The sequence below is a fragment of the Thalassophryne amazonica genome, chromosome 11, assembly GCF_902500255.1.
Source record: "Thalassophryne amazonica chromosome 11, fThaAma1.1, whole genome shotgun sequence".
Taxonomy (NCBI): domain Eukaryota; kingdom Metazoa; phylum Chordata; class Actinopteri; order Batrachoidiformes; family Batrachoididae; genus Thalassophryne; species Thalassophryne amazonica.
The window spans coordinates 25768744-25792144 of record NC_047113.1 but is presented as its reverse complement, the minus strand read 5'-3'; the positions used below and the strand labels follow the sequence as shown (position 1 = coordinate 25792144).

Below are 23401 nucleotides of genomic sequence, written 5' to 3'. Positions count from 1 at the left end.
TCATCATCTGAGTCTCCTTAAAGAACGGTTCATTTGAGACAAAATGATTCCAGTGGAACCCAAAGATCCTTCAAAGTGATGCCATACCAAAGACATCCAGTTGTCAGCTTCGGGCACTGGTTAGCAGCCAAGTCTCACATCCATACAGTAAGACAGGAAGCACCTGGACTCAGACTTGGAAATCTGTCCAGCGACTCAGGAAGCTCTTTCTAAACATCTCTCCCTCTCCAAACTTCAGGACCCACAGATATGAATATCAGCTGCCTAGATAGATACTGAATGCCATGTGCACCTAATATTTTAATGTGTTTCATCACCCTACATATTTTCAGTATGTTTTTCTGTTGGCTGTTCCCGTAGGGTTGCCACAGGAGGTCAACCATTTCCATCTCACCCTGTCCATATTGTTTGTGTACAAGATATCTCAAAAAAGTATTGACCATAGACTATATATTGACGCCTTTACGGTGTCAAATCTCGCACGTAATCACGTTCTCGCTGGGGAGGCCGAGATTTCATTGTCAGTGTAAACAAGTGTTTGCGGGTGGTGGAGTGGACAAGCAACAAGCAACTTGTTTGCATCATTGCGTCATTATGGAGCTGAGTCAACCAAAATATGTATTTAAGTGTTTAACTAAGATAATGGTGAGCCTTTAATGTGAGTTTTTATAAAAAAAAAAAAAAAAAAAAGTGTGTTGCTGTTAGGTTGCGTGTCAGGAACTGGTTCTTTTTGGGTATCCTTAAGAAATGATTCGATCCATCAACATCAATAGCCTTTTTGCTTATCGGTCCTTCAGAGTGGCCATTGTTTTAGGGGATGTTTGTCAGGAAAATGAACATTTCTCTACATTGATTACAGACCCTGGAGCAGGTCTGTATAATAAACCATTTCTGCAGCTTTGCTTTGAACCTTGAACCAATGAAGCAGTGCTTCAATGTTCGATCTGCTGCTTCATTGGTTCTTTGTTTTATTTTCTTTATCTTAATTTCCCCCCACTAAAACCCTAAAGAGCATATGTTTGTGAGTAATATTTATCTTTTTTATGTTAAACCTACCTGTTATGGTCTCCTGAAACAGTTGATAGATGTATTTTATAACTTAAAAATGGGACCGATGCTAACGCATTAGCATGTCTATGGCATTTTCAGTGTTAAAGTTAGCATTAAGCTGAGCCATAAGCTTCCCTCCCCAGCACGCAAAGGATTCTGGGATACTCTAAAACAGTGAATAGGATGGTTTTAAACAGTATGTTGCAGGGTTGTGTTTGTTCTCGGAACAAGGTATGGTTGATGGAATTTAGAAGGTTACGCGGCATTTGCCACAAATCATCGAGAAAAAGTGGACGAATGAGTCGGCACTTCTACCATCACTGAAAAGCCTGCTAGTGCAGAACGCATAAAAAAACGAAACGAAACTGAAACTACAACAGAAAATGAAGTGAAGGGTGACCTTGACACTGTGATCATTTCTGCAGTGAGTCTGTGCTCTCCACAGCCACGTGCAGGTGCGTTGTCTCGATAACAAATCTGTCTTCAATACCACATGTGCACGCACACGCACATTGCAGCCAGAGACGGCTGCAACGTTCGTAAATAGTTAAAGTAGTTGCTCAAATGTTCTTGCCTCTATTGTTTCTGTATGACAACGAGTCACGGTCAGCTCTTGGATCTTTAGTTATTGATCTGCTCAGATATTGTCAGTGTCTGTGCAAGACGTCGGACTTGGGAGGTTGGATGAAGTTGGACGACACTCAAATGGAATGCTGACAGTATGGGAACTACACAAACGGCAACGAACCGTTAAGACAGAAGCAAAACAGAATACGGACGAATTGAAGTTGTCGTCAGGATTCGTTCACATTTTTCAACAGTTTTGAAAATTCTGACGAAGTGCCAGTTACAGAAACAAAGCTAAACAATGGTGAAACGATGTCTCCGAAAGTCTTTTGGCTTCGGTGTCCTGCGTTAGTGCTGTGTGACCAGGCTTGACTCAGCTTCAAGAATTTCATTTTAATGCTTTTTGTAACACTTTGTAAGAGATTTTCTTTTGTATAACATCCACACCCTAAGACATTACAAAGCTCTGCAATCACCTACACATGGTCAATGATAGAGTCCACAGTGGACCATGGGGAGCTTATCCAACATTTCCACCATGTTGTAATTTTGTGTTCTGGCTAATTAATGATAACATCTGCATTAAGGCGTATAGACTAGTTAAAAAAGTCAGAATTCGGGTTCACCTCATCTCTCAACTGGTAGAAGTAATAATTACATTTGCCCTTTTAATATGGTAAAATAAATAAATAGAATGGGTGGGGGCATAAAGTGTCTCAGTAAGGTGTTGGACCACCATGTGCTACCACAACAGTTTCTATGTGCCTTGGCATTCATTGGTTCTGCAAGCCTCTTAAATTTCATTAAATGTGTGTTGTCATGTCAGTGAACCTTCTCACCTAGGTGTTCAACTGGGGTGAGATCTGGTGACTGTAAGTAAAGGCCACAACATATACAGTACAGTACAGGTGTGCCTTAGACTGCCCACAATAAAAGGCCACTCTGAAAGGTGCAGTTTTATCACACAGCACAATGCCACAGATGTTGCAAGATTTGAGGGAGTGTGCAATTGGCATGCTGACAGCAGGAATGTCAACCAGAGCTGTTGCTCGTGCATTGAATGTTCATTTCTCTACCATAAGCCGTCTCCAAAGGCGTTTCAGAGAATTTGGCAGTACATCCAACCAGCCTCACAACCGCAGACCACGTGTGACCACACCAGCCCAGGACCTCCACATCCAGCATGTTCACCTCCAAGATCGTCTGAGACCAGCCACTCGGACAGCTTCTGAAACAATCAGTTTGCAGAACCAAAGAATTTCTGCACAAACTGTCAGAAACCGTCTCAGGGAAGCTCAACTGCATGCTCGTCATCCTCATCGGGGTCTCGACCTGACTCCAGTTCGTCGTCGCAACTTCACACAGCCATTGAAGAGGAGTGGACCAACATTCCACAGGCCACAATTGACAACTTGATCAACTCTATGCGAAGGAGATGTGTTGCACTGCATGAGGCAAATGGTGGTCACACCAGATACTGACTGGTATCCCCCCCCCCCAATAAAACAAAACTGCACCTTTCAGAGTGGCCTTTTATTGTGGGCAGTCTAAGGCACACCTGTGCACTAATCATGGTGTCTAATCAGCATCTTGGTATGGCACACCTGTGAGGTGGGATGGATTATCTCAGCAAAGGAGAAGTGCTCACTATCACAGATTTAGACTGGTTTGTGAACAATATTTGAGGGAAATGGTGATATTGTGTATGTGGAAAAAGTTTTAGATCTTTGAGTTCATCTCATACAAAATGGGAGCAAAACCAAAAGTGTTGCGTTTATATTTTTGTTGAGTGTAGTAATGAAACCATTCAGTGGATCTTGAGAACTGAGTATTTGTTGTAGTTCCCCACTGAGGTTTTTGTGGCAGTATATGTTTTCTGTGCACCCCTTCTAATCTCTTCATTTTTATAAGCTGGCTGGTTACCAGAGGTGACAGACGTAAATTGTAATTTAATTTCTTAGAAGTTACAATAACAATAACAAGCACGGCTTGAAAAGCTGAAAACTGTCAAAGAACCTTGTGTAGGAAATGAAAAGAAAAAAAAATAGGGTTTTCAAATCAGTTTATTTTCATACAGGCAGAATTTCAGCTCCATTTGTTACAGTTTCTATTTGGTGGTAGTGTCTTCTGATGCAAGGTATTGCTCCATCTGGTGGTGCCAATGAGACGTTTAACAATTGGCTCTCTATTCATTGAAGCAGTTCTGCAGTGGGGGCTTGATGCTTGATATTTTATTTAAGTAGAGGAATAAATTCTTGAAATGCAAAATTGGTCAGAGTGGCCTAACGAATAGCTTTAAACTTTCTAATTGAAAATCTAATTGAACATACACCAGTGATGCAAAGGGAAATTTAGTTAGAATACAGTTACAATAGTGCACCATATTAAAAGTAGAAAGTGTATGGACATTCCTCAGGAAAATGTATATGAGAGTAATTGAGGCACTTTTGATTGAGATATAATGCAAAATGTACACCAAATGGACTTTTCAATATTAATTTCAAATGTCCACAAAATCCACAATCTGGATTACATCCTGATCAAACTTTGTCAGGCGATAGTGCCAGTTTGCACCTCACTTTCAAATATGAGAGTAATTGGGGCATGTTTGATTAAGATATAATGTAAAATATACATTAAATGGGGTTTTCAATGTTAAATTTTAATGGCCACAAAATCTGTAATCTGGATCAGATCCAGATCAACCTTTGTCAGTCAATAAGGGATACCATCCTCCATAATGCTATCAAATATAAAAGAAATCCGACCTTTTTGACAGAGTTATACATTTTTGAAAATTCATTCAATGTTAAGGATAAGAGTTTATTCAGTTCTTGCCTATGAGGATCTGAATCTTTAGTAAAAAAATTTCAGAACAATATACAGTATGAAAAATTTTGGGTTCCAGGCTGTTCACAGACAAACAAACAGGGAAGAAAATATTCATTCAACTTCATTGGCGGAGGTAACAAATAGACTGCAATTGGACTTCAAGTGTTGAAGAAGTAACAGACAAACCAGTAAATGAAGACCAACTCAAATTAGAGCAGTTTTTTTTCATGTACAGTATGTGCTTGGTTCCATTTGTAGCCTGCAAATTGGAAGTTCAGCACATATCTTGTAATAACACACAAGCTTTATCAATTGTAAAAAGTAGTACATGTATGCCAACTGTACAAAGTGATAAAGTATACTTCGACAAAGCAACTTTTTTTATGATTACAGTTGAGAACACGACACAATCTGACGACCGATTCAGTCCTTCACATCATCAGCACGCAGATCTCTCACAAACATAAATGAGTGTATAAAAGCATCATGCATTTCTTTTTATATGGCAGATTGGTCCTGAGCGCTGTGTCGGACTACTTTGCTGCCATGTTCACCAGCGACGTGAGGGAAGCAAAGCAGGAGGAGATCAAAATGGAGGGAGTCGACCCAGAGGCCCTCAGAGCCTTGGTTCATTTTGCTTACACTGGTGAGTGCTCGTAAACACTTCCACCAGCTTCTGTTAGACATTATGAGGCTTCTAATGTGCGTGCTTGATTAAAAGGATCATTAAAGCAGTTCATCATTTGGATAACTGACTGGGCAAAATGTCAACATCTATTGGTTATTAAACTGGACAAATCTCTTTGAAGACTCTGCTGTGTGGCTGAGGGAGAATGTAAAGTATCATCATGATTTAAACTTGTTTAAATTAATGAAAAAAGTGCTTTATGGATTTACTAAAGGAGTTTAGAGTTGTGCACTTCTGAAGCATTGGTATCTACTTGACATTTTCTATTTTAATCCACCAGATTTCAGACTGAAATGTGTTAGAGGTGGGCGATACCGGGAATTTTGGTATTGATCCGATACCAAGTAAATACAGGCCCAGTATCGCTGATATCGATACCGATACAGATACCGATACTTTTTCATATTTAAGCTTCATAGATTCAAAGGATCCAAAAGACCTAGGATAGAATTTCGCCAAACATTGCATGTGACAACAAAATAATTTATAATCACAATCAACATTTTGTTTAAAAAAATATCACTCAATACAACTTAAAACAAAATCTCCTGAGGTAGAGGGCTGACTTGAGGAGAGCGCTGAGTGGGTGGGCCAGGCTGATCCTACCTGCATGGCTGTTGGCTGGCGCCGCTGAGCCATGTGATGGCGCAACAACAAAAGACCAGAGGGAAGAGGGTGCGCTGCTCCATGTTGTGTGACACAGCGCAGCGCTGCTCTTACAGAGAGTAGACTTTGACGAATCTGCGTGCACAGCAGTCAGTGCGTGCAGGACAGAAAAAAGCTTGAGTATCAATCTTTTTACACGAGGATCGTTCAATATCAATACCTGCGTTGGTAGCGATATGATCAATATTACGATCGATCCGCCCACCTCTAAATGTGTTGCTCTAGAAATGGAGCAACACAGCCTATATAGGTTGCAGTTAATTTGTCAATTCAGATTTTATTTTTACAATCAGCTGTACAAGCCATCAAGGAATAGTACATGTATTTACTGTTATCAATTAAGTACAGTGGCAGAGCAAATCCCTTGAAAGACTTTGACTGTTTAAGACTGATTTTTTTGTTTGTTTTTAAGGAAAATGTGGAATTTCAGGTTCTGTTTTCCAGAAGGTACAAGCCTATACTTGATCTGTTTTCTTGTGCGTTGTTGTAGTATACTCTTTAGTGGCATTATTTTATTTTGTTCTTAGATTTTTTTGTTGTTGTTGTTTTGGGCTTTGAATCCTGGGAAAGCCATATATTAAAGTATTATTAAGCAACTGCGAGGTCCGTACGGGAAAATATCAGACTGAGGTGTAAGTACGAGAGAAAAACACAGAGGTCTGATAATCCCGTACAGACCGAGCAAGCAAGGTTATTCATTTATTTGTTTATTCGTTATTCATTATTATTCATTATATATATATATATAAGACACACGAACGTATGTATCCCCCGAATATGAAAGCTGGTGGTGGTTTGGGCTCGTCGTCAGACTTGTTCACTTCATCTCCATGAAGAACTTGCTAACAGATGGTCCAGTCATTAGCTGGTTAACGTTCAATCTGTGTGTGTTTTTTTCTGATGCTGTTTAGATATTTATGGACTATGTTCATGTCTGACTTTTAGCTTTGTGGTTTGTAACAAATGGGATACGATTGTCATGGTAACCGCAGGTGAGACTCGGCAAAATATCAGACCGGAAATCAGCCAATCAGAGGGTGCGTAGCGTTGCAGCCATATAATAAAAGTAGTTATTATTATAATTATTCTTGTTAATAATAATAATCACAAACACATTATGTTTCAGTATATGTTACAGTGGAGTATAAGTTGGACCTCCCTAAGTAGCAAAAACCAAACAAACAAACAAACAAACTCTCCACCCCCACTCCAAAAAATGAGTTACATTCTGGAAAATACGGTATAGCTCCTTCATAGTGGGGTACTGGTAGCTTCCCTCATTAGTATCAATCTTACTATACAATATCATTCAGTTTCTATCCATATAATAAACGGCACAGGGTTGTAGTTAGGATAAAATTCTAGCATAGTGGTAATGTCGAGGGAGCGAAGTGACCGGGGGGGGGGAAGCTTTTTGAAAATTCAAGCTAAAAATTGGCCATTCTAGTAGGGGTACCCAAAGGGGAAAAGCCAGGTACAACAGCCCAAGTCCCTTCATCATGTCCAGAAGGCTGGGGAAGTTGAGTGGACAATCTCATTTTGGGTTAGCCAGTACATGGCCCTCAGTGAGGCAGTCGGAGTCCGTGGACATTTTTAAGTCAAGACTTATGAGTAGTTTTTCTTTTGTTATGATTTATTCTTTTACTTCTGTTTTTAATTAGGTATTTGAATTTTTTTATTTTTATTTATTTATTTTAATTTTTTATGTTGAACTGTTCTGTGTGAGGCACCTTGAGATGGCTTTTGTTGTAATTTGGTGCTTTATAAGCTGATTAAATTGAAATTGAACAACATTTTATGGAGTCTTAAAGTAAATAAATATGAAAGTGGTTACTGGATCCTTAAAGTCTGGACATAAACTCTACATGGTGGATCCTTGATCTCTGGACATAAACAGAAATAAAATCTGTTAGTTTTTGTCAAAAGCATTTCATTTCAGACGTTATTATTGGCATGAATGTATTTCCATACCTATGAGCTGAGCTCTTGCAGCTGTGCTGCACGTCAGGTTTATAAAGAATGCAGGGCATTTCATTTTGGGAGGACAAAACATTTTAGTCGATTGTAGTTTATTGTCTGTATTGCAATGTTTGTAAGAGGTGTCATTTTATTTAAAGTGGCAATTCGTTTTGAAGTTATTAATTCCGAGCGGACTCTGTCTCAGCAGAGAGCCGTGCAGCGTTTGGAGCTGTGCCAACGGAACGGAGGACGATTCTCGTTTCTCGACTGCAACAAGACATGAGTCCCAGTTAGTGACTTTAATCCACACAAAAGTGACTGATGATATTTTAATGGCTTTCAGAGGGGTTAAGAAGCAGACTTACCGCTTCTGAAGAGCAGCGAATCAAAGAGCCACGAGCCATTGAATCGAAGCATTGCTTTGATTCACGCTTCAAACTGGAGGCGCGATGCAGAAACAGTTATTTACAGACGCTGTATTGAAAATAAGCGTAACGGTCCAAAATTATAGTGTAACGGGCCGTAACGCAAGTTTGCGCTACCCTGCGGCAAGTGGCCTCTGTGTGTTGGTGTATCCAGAGCATCAATTGAAATCCAGAAAAAGCTAACTTTCATCCTTTACCATACTTATGTATTTTTTCATGAGGATTCACGTTGTGAAAACAGCACGGTGAATGGACCAATATGCACTTCCACAACAAGAGCCTGTATTTCAAAATAAGAGCCTGTGAGGTTTCTGCAGACCTGACAGAAGACTGACTGTCTGTCCATCCTCTAACATCCCAGACAGCAGATTCAAATCTGAACATTTTCTGTGTGCATGTGACCCCAAACCAAGAATTAACATGCTTAAACTCCAAACAAAACAGCAGAATTGTATCTCAACAGTGGCACGCACAAGCCAAAAAAGGAGGAAAAAAATATGTTTTATTTTTAAATCAAATGTGAACACTGTCAAAGTGCAAATATAAAAGTTTAGTTATTCAGAATTTCTTTTCATGGAAGATTGTACTGGTTAAGCAGCTTCAGAAAAGCTTATTGACAACAAAAATTCATTTTAGAAAATTGAACACAACTGAAAACAGATTAAACTTTCAATAAAGACTTTCATAAAGGCCAAGAAATTTTTCTGTTAATTATTAAAAAAATGTAGCATAACTGCAAACAGATTTTCCCCAAAAGTCAGCTGTCCTCCGTATATAGTACAAATGACCACATCTAGAACCCGTGGTTCACCACAGGTCAGCATCCTAGTTTAGACAAATCACGACATATGCATTGAGTTGGAAATGTTCTTGTGTCCTTCCCATGACTTATGTAAAGAAAAAGTGGCTCGAAAAGGGACAATTTTGATGATTTATAACAACCGGCTTTATCATTCACACCAGGATGAGAGATATAGATTCACACTCCATGTATGCATGTACACATCCATGTGTGTGTGTGTGTGTGTGTGTGTATGTGTGTGTGTGTCCATTCATCACGTCGGGACGTAGGATATAGAATTGCACTGTGTGCATGTAAGTGCATCCATCCATCCATGCTTGCATGCGTGCATGCATGTGTCTGTCTATCACACCAGCACAGGGGACATAGAATTAAGCACCATCCTTGTGTCTGTTACATTTTTCTTTCAACACTTTAACATATGAATACCCTGTTCAATTTATTCCAAAATTGGTATGCAGGATCAGATACTGTTTCCTCACCGTATGAACTTCATGGGCCATTGATGAGTCAGGATTTTTGCAGCCACTTCCAACACTGTGGACTCTATACATTATATTATTGTTGAAAAATGTCAATAACCTCTGATTACAAAATCTATGTGCATAATCACACCAGTTTCCAAACCCTAGGAATTTTTGGAATATATAGGAGGAAGATAATTTTAGAAATCTTTATTCTTTATTTTTTTTTTTGTATTTATTGTATTTAAAATGGCATAAACAAATTAAAATGTGTGAAATACTGAGTGTTCCAATACTTTTGGAGGGCACAGTATCCTAACCTTATGCTGAGTGCAAAATGAGTGTGGTATTATTACTGTTTTGTTTAAGAATGTTTAATTTTCACTGTTGCTGCACTTTGTGTCAAATCATAGTCATATCATATCATACTGATATGACAATATTGAGATATGATCATTTGGCCATATTGTACAGTCCTACTGTCAACTAGCTGAAAACTTTGAATATTAATTTACATCTACATTAAAAAATTCTTAAAGTGGCAGGAGGTTAAGAGGGCTGTAATTGGGGGGTGGTCTGTGGGGTGGAGAAGCTGAAAGGCAAAAGAAGAAAAATGTTTAAAAAGGTGGTGGGTCAGTGGGGGGCGGAGCCCCCGCAGAAGCTGAAAGGTTTTAGCTATGCTCATGCTCCCAAGAACCATTTTACTGAAAAAAAAATCTAGAAATATATAGAGGGTTTTCATGTGACGTATCGGTCACGTCATTTTGTGTCCCGCGGCCATTCTGGATTATGACGCAGTGGCCGCTGTGATACGCTACGTGCATTTAGTGAACAATTGTAAAGCTTCAACGTCGGTGTGAAGAAGCCTCATGGCGCTGAGAGAGATCCGCCGCTAACAGAAATCCACTGCTCCTAGAATTTTATTTTATTTGGCAATAAAATTATATTAGAATACATAAAAATACCGCCGAGGATAACACAAGAATGCTTCCAATACGGATGCTTATTTACATTGTGGTCCTCGAGCACCGAGCTGCTGATCCACAAGCTGCCCTTCTAGCGCCTGGTGAGAGAAATCAGTCAGGACTTCAAGACAACCTCCGCTTTCAGAGCTTCGCTGTGATGCTCTGCAGGAGGCCGGCGAGGCTGACCTGGTCAGCAGCTTCCTAGTTCACAATATCGCAGTGTGACACTGTCAGCCAGTTCGTTACATCAACACTAAATTCACTATCTTGTATAAGATACGGATCCACTGAACCAACTGCTACACATCTATCATGATAAATAGCTTTATCTTGAGGATTTAAAGCCTCGTAATAACCGTACATTCTCTCCATTTTTCTATCACGCGCCAGCCTCCTTGTAATCCAGAATGGAGACGGCACCTGTCCTGCAGCAAATCGGTCACGTGACTGAAAACCCTCTATAGAATATATAGAGAAAAAATAGAAAAATATAGAAAAATGCTTAAAAAGTTGGAGCCCCCTAGAAGCTGAAAAGTTTTAGCCATGCTAATGCTCCCCTGAAGCATTTACTCAAAAAAACTTTGAAGGACCTAAATGACATGGTGAGATGCTGAAGAGCTTTGCTTGTTCATATCTGCGACGTATACATATTATTAAAATGGTTCAAGGCCCCACCAGATATGCAATCAACCTTGTTGAAGACATCAAATCATCATTTGGGCTCTTCATAAGACCATTGATTGAAAAAATTGTTCTTGGGATGACACATTTGGAAGGACGTGTATGTATGGGCACCACTGGAAAGACTCGGATGTACCTGACTTGGAAGTCTACATTGGCTTGCTCATTTTGGCAGGAGTTTACAAATGAAAAGGTGGAGCAACAGCAAGCCTTTGGAATGCTGAGATTGGAAGGGCAATATTTCCAGCCACCATGTCTCTGAAGACATTTCAAGTTTTGTCCTGTATCATATGCTTTGATGACAAATTGCCTACTCCGGGTAGGGAATGCGGTCTTGCCCCAAGTGAAGGTATTCAAACACCTTGGGGTCTTGTTCACGAGTGAGGGGACAATGGAGAGTGTGATTGGCCGGAGAATTGGTGAAGCAGGGACGATATTTCATTTGCTCTACCATGTTGTTGTGATGAAAAGGGAGTTGAGCCGAAAGGCAAAGCTCTTGATCTACTGGTCAATCTTTGTTCCTACTCTCACCTGAGATCATGAGGGTTGGGTCATGACCAAAAGAACTAGACTGTGGGTACAAGCGGCCGAAATGGGCTTCCTCAGGAGTGTGGCTGGTGTCTCCCTTAAAGATAGGGTGAGAAGCTCGGTCATCTGCGGGGACCTTGGAGTAGAGCCACTGCTCCTTCACGTTGAGAGGTGCCAGCTGAGGTAGTTCGGGCATCTGGTAAGGATGCCTCCTGAGCGCCACCCTAGGGAGGTGTTCCAGGCACATCCAGCTGGGAGGGGTACCCGGGGAAGACCCAGGCCAGTGTAGAGATATAATCGCTACACTGGCCTGGGAATGCCTCGGGATCCACCAGTCACAGGTGGGTAATGCGGCTTGGGAAAGAGAAGTCTGGGGTCCCCTGCTGGAGCTGTTGCCCCCGTGACCTGAAACTGGATAAGTGGTTGAAGATGAGTGTGTGAGTGAGTGTTTCACCAGTCAGAGCTTTATGGTGGAGCGAGTGGCACAGATGAAGTTACTGTGCAAAACCAAACCTTTTCAAGTCGAGTCTAGAGTTTAATAGAACACGTGGTCAAAAACCCAACTCCATTATACTGACATAGACACTTCAAATGAAAACTGCTGTCTGCGTACAACTATATATGGATGCCACTGTATATTTTCTGTTTCATATCATAACTACCTTTACCTTGCTCGACAAACTCATTTTAAGTGCAGTGCATGTAAGTACATTGATTCATCATACAAACACCTCATTTTGTTTGTTCTGTCATTACAGGTGTCCTTGAGTTGAAAGAGGAGACCATTGAGAGTTTATTGGCAGCAGCTTGCCTCCTCCAGCTTTCTCAAGTCATCCAAGTTTGCTGCAACTTCTTGATGAAACAGCTTCATCCCTCTAATTGCCTGGGAATACGTTCCTTTGCAGATGCCCAGGGCTGTGTGGACCTACTCAATGTGGCTCACAACTACACCATGGTAGGCAAATAGGGTCTGGCCACATTTCCATAGTGACATGTGCTTAATTATTTAGATTGCAATTGGCTTTGCAGTCTGGATGTGATTTTTTTAAATGCATGCATCCTATAAAAATCCAAATTTTTCTACCAGTTCTAGAAGCTCCCTCCATTTTTTATGTATTTGGTAACCAATGCATAACATGTTACATGTGCTTTAAAATAATACAAAACGAGCATTTAAGGAGTGGTAAAAGGAGGAAATGTTATGAGCTGAAAAAAGGAAGAAGGACTGGCAAAGCAAAGGGAAATCTGAAAAAGTCATATCATTCAAAACTGGTGAAGAAAAAGAAGCGCTCCTGCAGGATAAAACAGAAAAGGCATCCAAGCTATGTTTCTACACTCACCTGTTTGCAAGCAGAACGCTTCAAGTAAACTCAAGTCTGGGAGCATGTGTTGGTGATGACCTTCACTATATCATGACACCACAGAACAGCCTTGAGTCCTGGATGGCTACCACCCAAGTAGACAAATGGTCCATTCCCACATCTCTAAAATATACATCTACCTGCCACAGCCAGGTGAAACTTAGAAGTCCCCTTGGCCTTCTCTTGCTTTTGGAGTCCTCAATGCTCAGGCACCTGCATACTGGATCATGAACAGAGAAATGTGCCGCATGGCCAAAATGTAGAAGCTGATGCTCCCTCAAAATGCAAGTGATACTCTTCATCTTAGTCTCTCTAAGTAAGATGAGCCTAAAATGAGGTACAGCCAGAAGAAGAAAAGTTGCAGTTACTTGAGTGGCTGCTTGAGGCTGCCAACAAAAGCGAGCAGATTGCCATAGAAGCCCATGTTAGAATGTTTGGCATTAGAGCAGAAATAAACATGTTTACAGGCTGATGCAAAAAAAAAAAAATTGTTTTGGTCGCTATAGATAGTTTCTCCCTCCATGATAACTGGACATGGGCTGAATTCTTTTCTAGCTCCTCAGTTTAAGATATTTTAAGTGGTAAACTTAGACATAAGTAGAGGCCTGATCATTTCAAATGACAGCTCGCTGATCTGAGCACAGACTCTCAGGGTGTCGCTCACTCACTGGCTACTGGCTGCAGCTCCTAGTTATGGAGGGATGTGTCTGTTATTTTGAACATTTTGTTACAAATATGTGTAATAATATGTTTTGTGTGGATCATCTATGATGTCTGCAATGCAAAATTATCTTCTTATTTCATTTTCGATGCTAATAGTATTGCCACTTTTAGCACCTATTGGTAGCTTCATTTATTTGGTCCAGTTAATCTACAATTGCTGAGGAAATAAGTAGGTCATCATTTTTAATGCCCACACCCTTAGAAAAATCACCACTTAGTCCCCTAAAATAAGATTTAATAAATACCTGAACCGCGGTTAGCATATTAGTTTAGTTTGGGTTCTGATTGAAGATGGGGTGTGTCCAGACTTCATGCATGAATTGAGCAGGTCATGCATGATCTCACCCACACTCCACCTCTTTATAAAAATATGGGTCGCCCATGATGGCGGCAGAGTAAGTGCTGCTAACATAGCGACACCCAGAACAGAAATTATTGGTCTTCAAAACGGCTCTTTGGGCTGTCTATCAAAAATATCTGGGTGACGTCCCCCAAAGGTTGTCCAGTATTCATGGTTTTAGAGTATCCCAGAATCCTTTGCATGCTGGGGAGGGAGGCTTGATAATGGCTCAGCATAATGCTAACTTTAACACTGAAAATGCCACAGACATGCTAACGCGCTAGCATCGGTCCCTTTTTTAAGTTACAAAATATATCTATCAACTGTTTCAGATGACCATAACAGGTAGGTTTTAGCAGAGAAAAATTAAGATAAAAATAAAATAAAATAAAATAAAACAAATAAAAAGGAAATAAAACAAAGAACCAACGAAGCAGCAAATCGAAGATCGAAGCACTGCTTCATTGGGTCAAGGTTCAAAGCAAAGCTGCAGAAATGGTTATACAGACCTGCTGTAGGGTCTGTAATCAATGTAGAGAAATGATCATTTTCCTGACAAACACCCCCAAGAACAACGGACACTCTGAAGGACCGATAAGGGAATCATTAAGCAAAAAGGCTACTGATGTCGATGGATCAAATCATTTCTTAAGGATACCCAAAAAGAACCGGTTCGTGACACGCAACCCTAACAGCAACATGCTTTAGTTATTTCTTTATTTATTGTTATAAAACTCACATTAAAGACTCACGATTATCTTAGTTAAACACCTAAATACATACAACCCCAGTTCCAATGAAGTTGGGACGTTGTGTAAAATGTAAATACAAACAGAATACAATAATGTGCAAATCCTCTTCAACCTACATTCAATTGAATACACCACAAAGACAAGATATTTAATGTTCAAACTGATAAATTTTATTGTTTTTGTGCAAATATTTGCTCATTTTGAAATGGATGCCTGCAACACGTTTCAAAAAGTTGGGACAGTGGTATGTTTACCACTGTGTTACATGACTTTTCCTTCTAACAACACTCAATAAGCGTTTGGGAATTGAGGACAGTAATTGTTAAAGCTTTTGTATGTGGAATTCTTGAGCAAATATTTGCACAAAAGCAATAAGGTTTATCAGTTTGAACATTAAATATCTTGTCCTTGTGGTGTATTCAAATGAATATAGGTTGAAGTGGATTGGCAAATAACTGTATTCTGTTTTTATTTACATTTCACACAACATCCCATCTTCATTGGAATTGTGGTTGTCTTTTGGTTGAACTCACATCCATAACGACGCAATGTTGCAAACAAGTTGCTTGTTGCTTGTCCACGCCACCACCCGCAAATGCTTGTTTACACTGACAACGAAATCTCGGCCTCCCCGGCGAGAACGTGATTACACGCGGGATTTTACACCGTAAAGGCGTCAATATATAGTCTATGGATTTTTTATGAACAGCAGGAACACCCATGTGCCTAATAAAATGGTGACTGAGTCAGTGTATATATAACTCAATTCAGAGTAAAAACCTTTATTCAGAAATGTTGATGACGCATGTGTTGAAGCTCATTCGGCCATTTTTCTTGTTTACATTTGGTGTTAGGGAGCTGGAATACTTTGAAGTGGGAAATTGGAATTTTCAACTGCAGAAATCTGACTTCCCACTGAAACTGGAACACAGTATTATTGCATATGAGCTTGCAATTTCTCCATGATGCTGCATGAACCAGTACACTGTTAATTATTCACACAAGCAATTAAAAATCAGGTTTAATATTTGATATAATAGGGATGTGTTGTGGAAGTACAATCACAGAGTGAAAAGTAAAGCTTACAGATGATTTACTGGTGTTATTATGACTCACTGCATTATTGCTTGAAGGCCAGAAAATTTAAGTAACCTGATAAACTGCATAGGGATGAATTGTTTGTGTTTTGGTTAATTAAACTAACTTATTCCAAACAGTAAAAAGGGTGATGTGTACATGAAATTAAAAGTGGAATATTGGCTGCCAGAAGGAGATACCACATTGCAACACATTCATTAATGGAAAGCCAGACATTTGAAAATGTTCCTTTGCATGTCGTTTATACATTCACATTAAGATGCACATATACAGTAGTGTTCAGAATAATAGTAGTGCTATGTGACTAAAAAGATTAATCCAGGTTTTGAGTATATTTCTTATTGTTACATGGGAAACAAGGTACCAGTAGATTCTCACAAATCCAACAATCAATCAATCAATCAATCAATTTTTTTTATATAGCGCCAAATCACAACAAACAGTTGCCCCAAGGCGCTTTATATTGTAAGGCAAGGCCATACAATAATTATGTAAAACCCCAACGGTCAAAACGACCCCCTGTGAGCAAGCACTTGGCTACAGTGGGAAGGAAAAACTCCCTTTTAACAGGAAGAAACCTCCAGCAGAACCAGGCTCAGGGAGGGGCAGTCTTCTGCTGGGACTGGTTGGGGCTGAGGGAGAGAACCAGGAAAAAGACATGCTGTGGAGGGGAGCAGAGATCGATCACTAATGATTAAATGCAGAGTGGTGCATACAGAGCAAAAAGAGAAAGAAACAGTGCATCATGGGAACCCCCCAGCAGTCTACGTCTATAGCAGCATAACTAAGGGATGGTTCAGGGTCACCTGATCCAGCCCTAACTATAAGCTTTAGCAAAAAGGAAAGTTTTAAGCCTAATCTTAAAAGTAGAGAGGGTGTCTGTCTCCCTGATCCGAATTGGGAGCTGGTTCCACAGGAGAGGAGCCTGAAAGCTGAAGGCTCTGCCTCCCATTCTACTCTTACAAACCCTAGGAACTACAAGTAAGCCTGCAGTCTGAGAGCGAAGACCAAGCATTCATGATATGCACACTCTTAAGGCTATGAAATTGGGCTATTAGTAAAAACTAGAAGCACTCAGAGAGTGCAAACCTCCGCCAAGGCCATGGGGTCACTGACGCCATAACATCTACACGCCGTGGAATCATTGAACCTAAAAAAGTCTAACAATGATGTTTGCTCAGTAGTAAAAAAAAGTTTCATCTGCTGTGACTGGATAGCATGTATCCTTAGTGCTTGGCGTCAGTTTATTGCAACTTGCACCTTTCCCAGAAGCTGCTGTCATCTGAGCACTGATATTGATATTGCATGTGCTTATAGACAAAAACAAATAAGAGACAAAATTCAATTTATTATTCAACTAAACTGCAAATATATGAATTTTTTAACATTTATGAAGCACTTCTCAAAACAAGGCCATAGGGTCACTGACCCTAAAGAGATTCCCTCCTTGGCACAGTGATCTATTTCTTTTTGTCTCTTTCTCTAAAATTGTATATAATAATCATTAGATTATTAAAATATAAAGAAAAATAAATTTAAGAAATATTACAATTTGAAAACAAATGCACCCGAACGTGATGACAGCTGCAACTACTTAATGCTAACTTTTAACAATGAAAATGTCATAGACATGTTAACGCGTTAGCATTGGGATCCGGATCGTGATCCGGATCACCACTAAAATTTAATCACTTGTTCCTCTTGTCATTTCCAACCACTCCACAAAATTTCAACAAAAATAAATTTAAGAAAAATTCCACCTATCCCGCAATGGTGAAGAATCCTTTAAAAAATTCCTGGATCCGGATCGTGATCCAGATCACGACTAAAATGTAATCACTTGTTCCTCTTGTCATTTCCAACCACTCCACAAAATTTCATCAAAATCCGTTCAAAACTTTTTGAGTTATCCTGCTGACAGACAGACAAACAAACAAACAAACGCGGCCGAAAACATAACCTCATTGGTGGAGGTAAAAAAGTAGAAAAGGGGGTGTTCACAATAATAGTAGTGTGGCATTCAGTCAGTGAGTTCGTCAGTTTTGTGGAACAAACAGGTGTGAATCAGGTGTCCTCTATTTAAGGATGAAGCCAGCACCTGTTGAACATACTTTTCTCTTTGAAAGCCTGAGGAAAATGGGATGTTCAAGACATTGTTCAGAAGAACAGTGTAGTTTGATTAAAAAGTTGATTGGAGAGGAGAAAACATACGCAGGTGCAAAAAATTATAGGCTGTTCATCTACAATGATCTCCAATGCTTTGCCCCCGCAAAGTCCCTCTGTTAAATAAAAGACATGTGCAGAAGAGGTTACAATTTGCCAAAGAACACATCAACTGGCCTAAAGAGAAATGGAGGAATATTTTGTGGACTGATGAGAGTAATTTTTACGTAATTATTGTATGGCCTTGCCTTACAATATAAAGCGTCTTGGGGCAACTGTTTGTTGTGATTTGGCGCTATATAAATAAAATTGGATTGGAATTGGAATTGGATTGAGAGTAAAATTGTTCTTTTTGGGTCCAAGGGCCGCAGACAGTTTGTGAGACGACCCGCAAACTCTGGATTCAAGCCACAGTTCACAGTGAAGACAGTGAAGCATGGTGGTGCAAGCATCATGATATGGGCATGTTTCTCCTACTATGGTGTTGGGCCTATATATCGCATACCAGGTGTCATGGATCAGTTTGGATATGTCAGAATACTTGAAGAGGTCATGTTGCCTTATGCTGAAGAGGACATGCCCTTGAAATGGGTGTTTCAACAAGACAATGACCCCAAGCACACTAGTAACCGAGCAAAATCTTGGTTCCAAAACAACACAATTAATGCCTCGCAGATATGAAGAAATCATGAAAAACTGTGGTTATACAACTAAACACTAGTTTAGTGATTCACAGGATTACTAAAAAAGCAGTTTGAACATAATAATTTTGAGTTTGTAGCATCAACAGCAGATGCTACTATTATTGTGAACACCCCCTTTTCTACTTTTTTTTTTTTTACTAATAGTCCAATTTCATAGCCTTAAGAGTGTGCATATCATGAATGCTTGGTCTTGTTGGATTTGTGAAAATCTACTGAATCTACTGGTACCTTGTTTCCAATGTAACAATAAGAAATATACTCAAAACCTGGATTAATCTTTTTAGTCACATAGCACTACTATTATTCTGAATACTACTGTAGTCGCTGGCAGATAACGTCTTGTTAGCCGCGGGTGAGTGACAGTGTGAGATCAGCGTTATCTGCTGAAGGACATCTGCTCTGCCTGCTTCCAGAAGCCTCATCCACGCACATGGTTAATCTAATCACCAAACTGCACAAGTGGGGAACTTCCTGTTCAGTTGTTTCAGGAAAGAGTGGGGAGAGCTCTGGATTTCCTGGAAGTCCATCCTCTGTTTTCTGAGTGGGGAGATCTCCGTTTTGATAAGCTTGTTTTTCCTGGTTGAACATAGGAGCCGAGATCCACTTGTGTCATTGTTTTTTTTTTTGTTTTTTGTTTTTTGAAAGAACTCCACTTTTTGTTGCAGTGGAAGAACGTGATATTTTACTGTTGAGAAACAATATTTCTTTTGAACAAATATATCTGACTCATTGACAAACAATCTTCTATGTAGCAGACACCAGTGCAGTACGCATCAGCGTGGTATGCTTAACCTGGGTGTCACACATGACAGTGTCACAGATCATGGTGTCATATATCACAGTGTCATACATCATGGTTTCACACATCATGGTGTCACACATCACAGTGTCACACATCACACTGTGACACATCACAGTGTCATACATCATGGTGTCACAGATCACGGTGTCATATATCATGGTGTCATACATCACGGTGTCTCACATCCTGGTGTCACACATCACAGTGTCACACATCATGGTGTCACACATCACAGTGTCACACATCACAGTGTGACACATCACAGTGTCATACATCACGGTGTCACAGATCACGGTGTCATATATCATGGTGTCATACATCACGGTGTCACACATCAAAGTTTCACACATCACAGTGTCACACATCACAGTGTCACAGATCACGGTGTCATATATCACAGTGTCATACATCATGGTGTCACACATCATAGTGTCACAGATCATGGTGTCACACATCACAGTGTCATACATGATGGTGTCACACATCACAGTGTCATACATCACAGTGTCACAGATCACGGTGTCATATATCACAGTGTCATACATCATGGTGTCATATATCACAGTGTCATACATCATGGTGTCACACATCACAGTGTCATATATCGCAGTGTCACACATCATGGTGTCACACATCACAGTGTCACAGATCACGGTGTCATATATCACAGTGTCATACATAATGGTGTCACACATCACAGTGTCATACATCATGGTGTCACACATCACAGTGTCACACATCACAGTATCACACATCAAGGTGTCACAGATCACTGTGTCATATATCACAGTGTCACACATCATGGTGTCACACATCACAGTGTCACACATCACACTGTGACACATCACAGTGTCACACATCATGGTGTCACACATCGGAGTATCACACATCAAACTGTGACACATCACAGTGTCACAGATCACGTTGTCATATATCACAGTGTCATACATCATGGTGTCACACATCACAGTGTCACAGATCATGGTGTCACACATCACAGTGTCATTCATCATGGTGTCACACATCCCAGTGTCACAGATCATGGTGTCATATATCACAGTGTCATACATCACACTGTGACACATCACGGTGTCACACATCACACTGTGACACATCACAGTGTCACACATCACAGTGTCATACATCATGGTGTCACACATCACAGTGTCATACATCACACTGTGACACATCACAGTGTCATACATCATGGTGTCACATATCATGGTGTCATACATCACGGTGTCACACATCACAGTGGTACACATCATGGTGTCATACATCATGGTGTCATACATCACAGTATCATACATCACAGTGGTACACATCATGGTGTCATACATCATGGTGTCATACATCACAGTATCATACATCACAGTGGTACACATCATGGTGTCACATATCATGGTGTCATACATCACGGTGTCACACATCACAGTGGTACACATCACGGTGTCACACATCATGGTGTCATACATCACAGTATCATACATCACAGTGGTACACATCATGGTGACATACATCATGGTGTCACACATCACAGTTGTACACATCATGGTGTCATACATCACGGTGTCACACATCACAGTGTCATACATCACGGTGTCACACATCATGGTGTCATACATCATGGTGTCACACATCACAGTGTCATATATCATGGTGTCACACATCACAGTGTCATACATCACGGTGTCACACATCACAGTGTAATACATCACGGTGTAACACATCACGGTGTCACACATCACAATGTCATACATCACGGTGTCATACATCATGGTGTCACACATCATGGTGTCACACATCACAGTGTCACACATCACAGTGTCACACATCATGGTGTCATACATCATGGTGTCACACATCACAGTGTCATACATCACGGTGTCACACATCACAGTGTCACACATCGTACTGTCACACATCACGGTGTCACACATCATGGTGTCACACATCATGGTGTCATACATCATGGTGTCACACATCACAGTGTCACACATCACAGTGGTACACATCACGGTGTCACACATCATGGTGTCATACATAACAGTGTCATACATCACGGTGTCACACATCATGGTGTCACACATCACAGTGTCACACATCGCACTGTCATACATCACAGTGTCACACATCGCACTGTCATACATCATGGTGTCACACATCACAGTGTCACACATCACACTGTCATACATCATGGTGTCACACATCACAGAGTCACACATTATGGTGTCACACATCACAGTGTCACACATAATGGTGTCATACATCATGGTGTCACACATCATGGTGTCACACATCACAGTGTCATACATCACGGTGTCACACATCATGGTGGCACACATCACGGTGTCACACATCATGGTGTCATACATCACAGTGTCATACATCACGGTGTCACACATCACAGTGTCACACATCACAGTGTCACACATCGCACTGTCATACATCATGGTGTCACACATCACAGTGTCACACATCACACTGTCACACATCATGGTGTCACACATCACAGTGTCACACATCGCACTGTCATACATCATGGTGTCACACATCATGGTGTCACACATCACAGTGTCACACATTGCACTGTCATACATCATGGCGTCATACATCATGGTGTCACACATCACAGTGTCACACATCATGGTGTCATACATCAAGATGTCACACCTTATGGTGTCATACATCATGGTGTCACACATCACAGTGTCATACATCACGGTGTCACACATCACGGTGTCACACATCACAGTGTCACACACATTGGTGTCATAGATCATGGTGTCACACATCACAGTGTCATACATCACAGTGTCACACATTACAGTGTCACACATCGCACTGTCATACATCATGGTGTCACACATCATGGTGTCACACATCACAGTGTCAAACATCGCACTGTCATACATCATGGTGTCATACATCACGGTGTCACACATCATGGTGTCACACATCATGGTGTCATACATCATGGTGTCACACATCACGGTGTCACACATCACAGTGTCACACATCATGGTGTCATACATCATGGTGTCACACATCACAGTGTCATACATCACGGTGTCACACATCATGGTGTCACACATCACAGTGTCACATCACAGTGTCATACATCACGGTGTAAGACATCATGGTGTCACAGATCACAGTGTCATACATACCGGTGTCACACATCACAGTGTCACACATCATGGTGTCATACATCATGGTGTCACACATCACAGTGTCATACATCACGGTGTCACACATCACAGTGTCACACATCGTACTGTCATACATCATGGTGTCACACATCGCACTGTCATACATCATGGTGTCACACATCACAGTGTCACACATCACACTGTCACACATCATGGTGTCACACATCACAGTGTCACACATCGCACTGTCATACATCATGGTGTCACACATCATGGTGTCACACATCACAGTGTCACACATTGCACTGTCATACATCATGGTGTCATACATCATGGTGTCACACATCACAGTGTCACACATCATGGTGTCATACATCAAGATGTCACACCTTATGGTGTCATACATCATGGTGTCACACATCACAGTGTCATACATCACGGTGTCACACATCACGGTGTCACACATCACAGTGTCACACACATTGGTGTCATAGATCATGGTGTCACACATCACAGTGTCATACATCACGGTGTCACACATTACAGTGTCACACATCGCACTGTCATACATCATGGTGTCACACATCATGGTGTCACACATCACAGTGTCAAACATCGCACTGTCATACATCATGGTGTCATACATCACGGTGTCACACATCATGGTGTCACACATCAT

The 23401-nt window shown here is 40.6% G+C and overlaps 1 protein-coding gene across 1 annotated transcript in view; it reads left to right on the top strand.

The window, feature by feature from the left end:
* The window catches only part of klhl4 (kelch-like family member 4), a 142525-nt gene that overhangs the window by 52951 nt on the left and 66173 nt on the right, over positions 1-23401 (top strand). Inside the window, 2 exon segments of the mRNA XM_034181012.1 lie at positions 4959-5095; positions 12386-12582. Of these exon segments, the coding sequence (XP_034036903.1) occupies positions 4959-5095; positions 12386-12582 (334 nt within the window).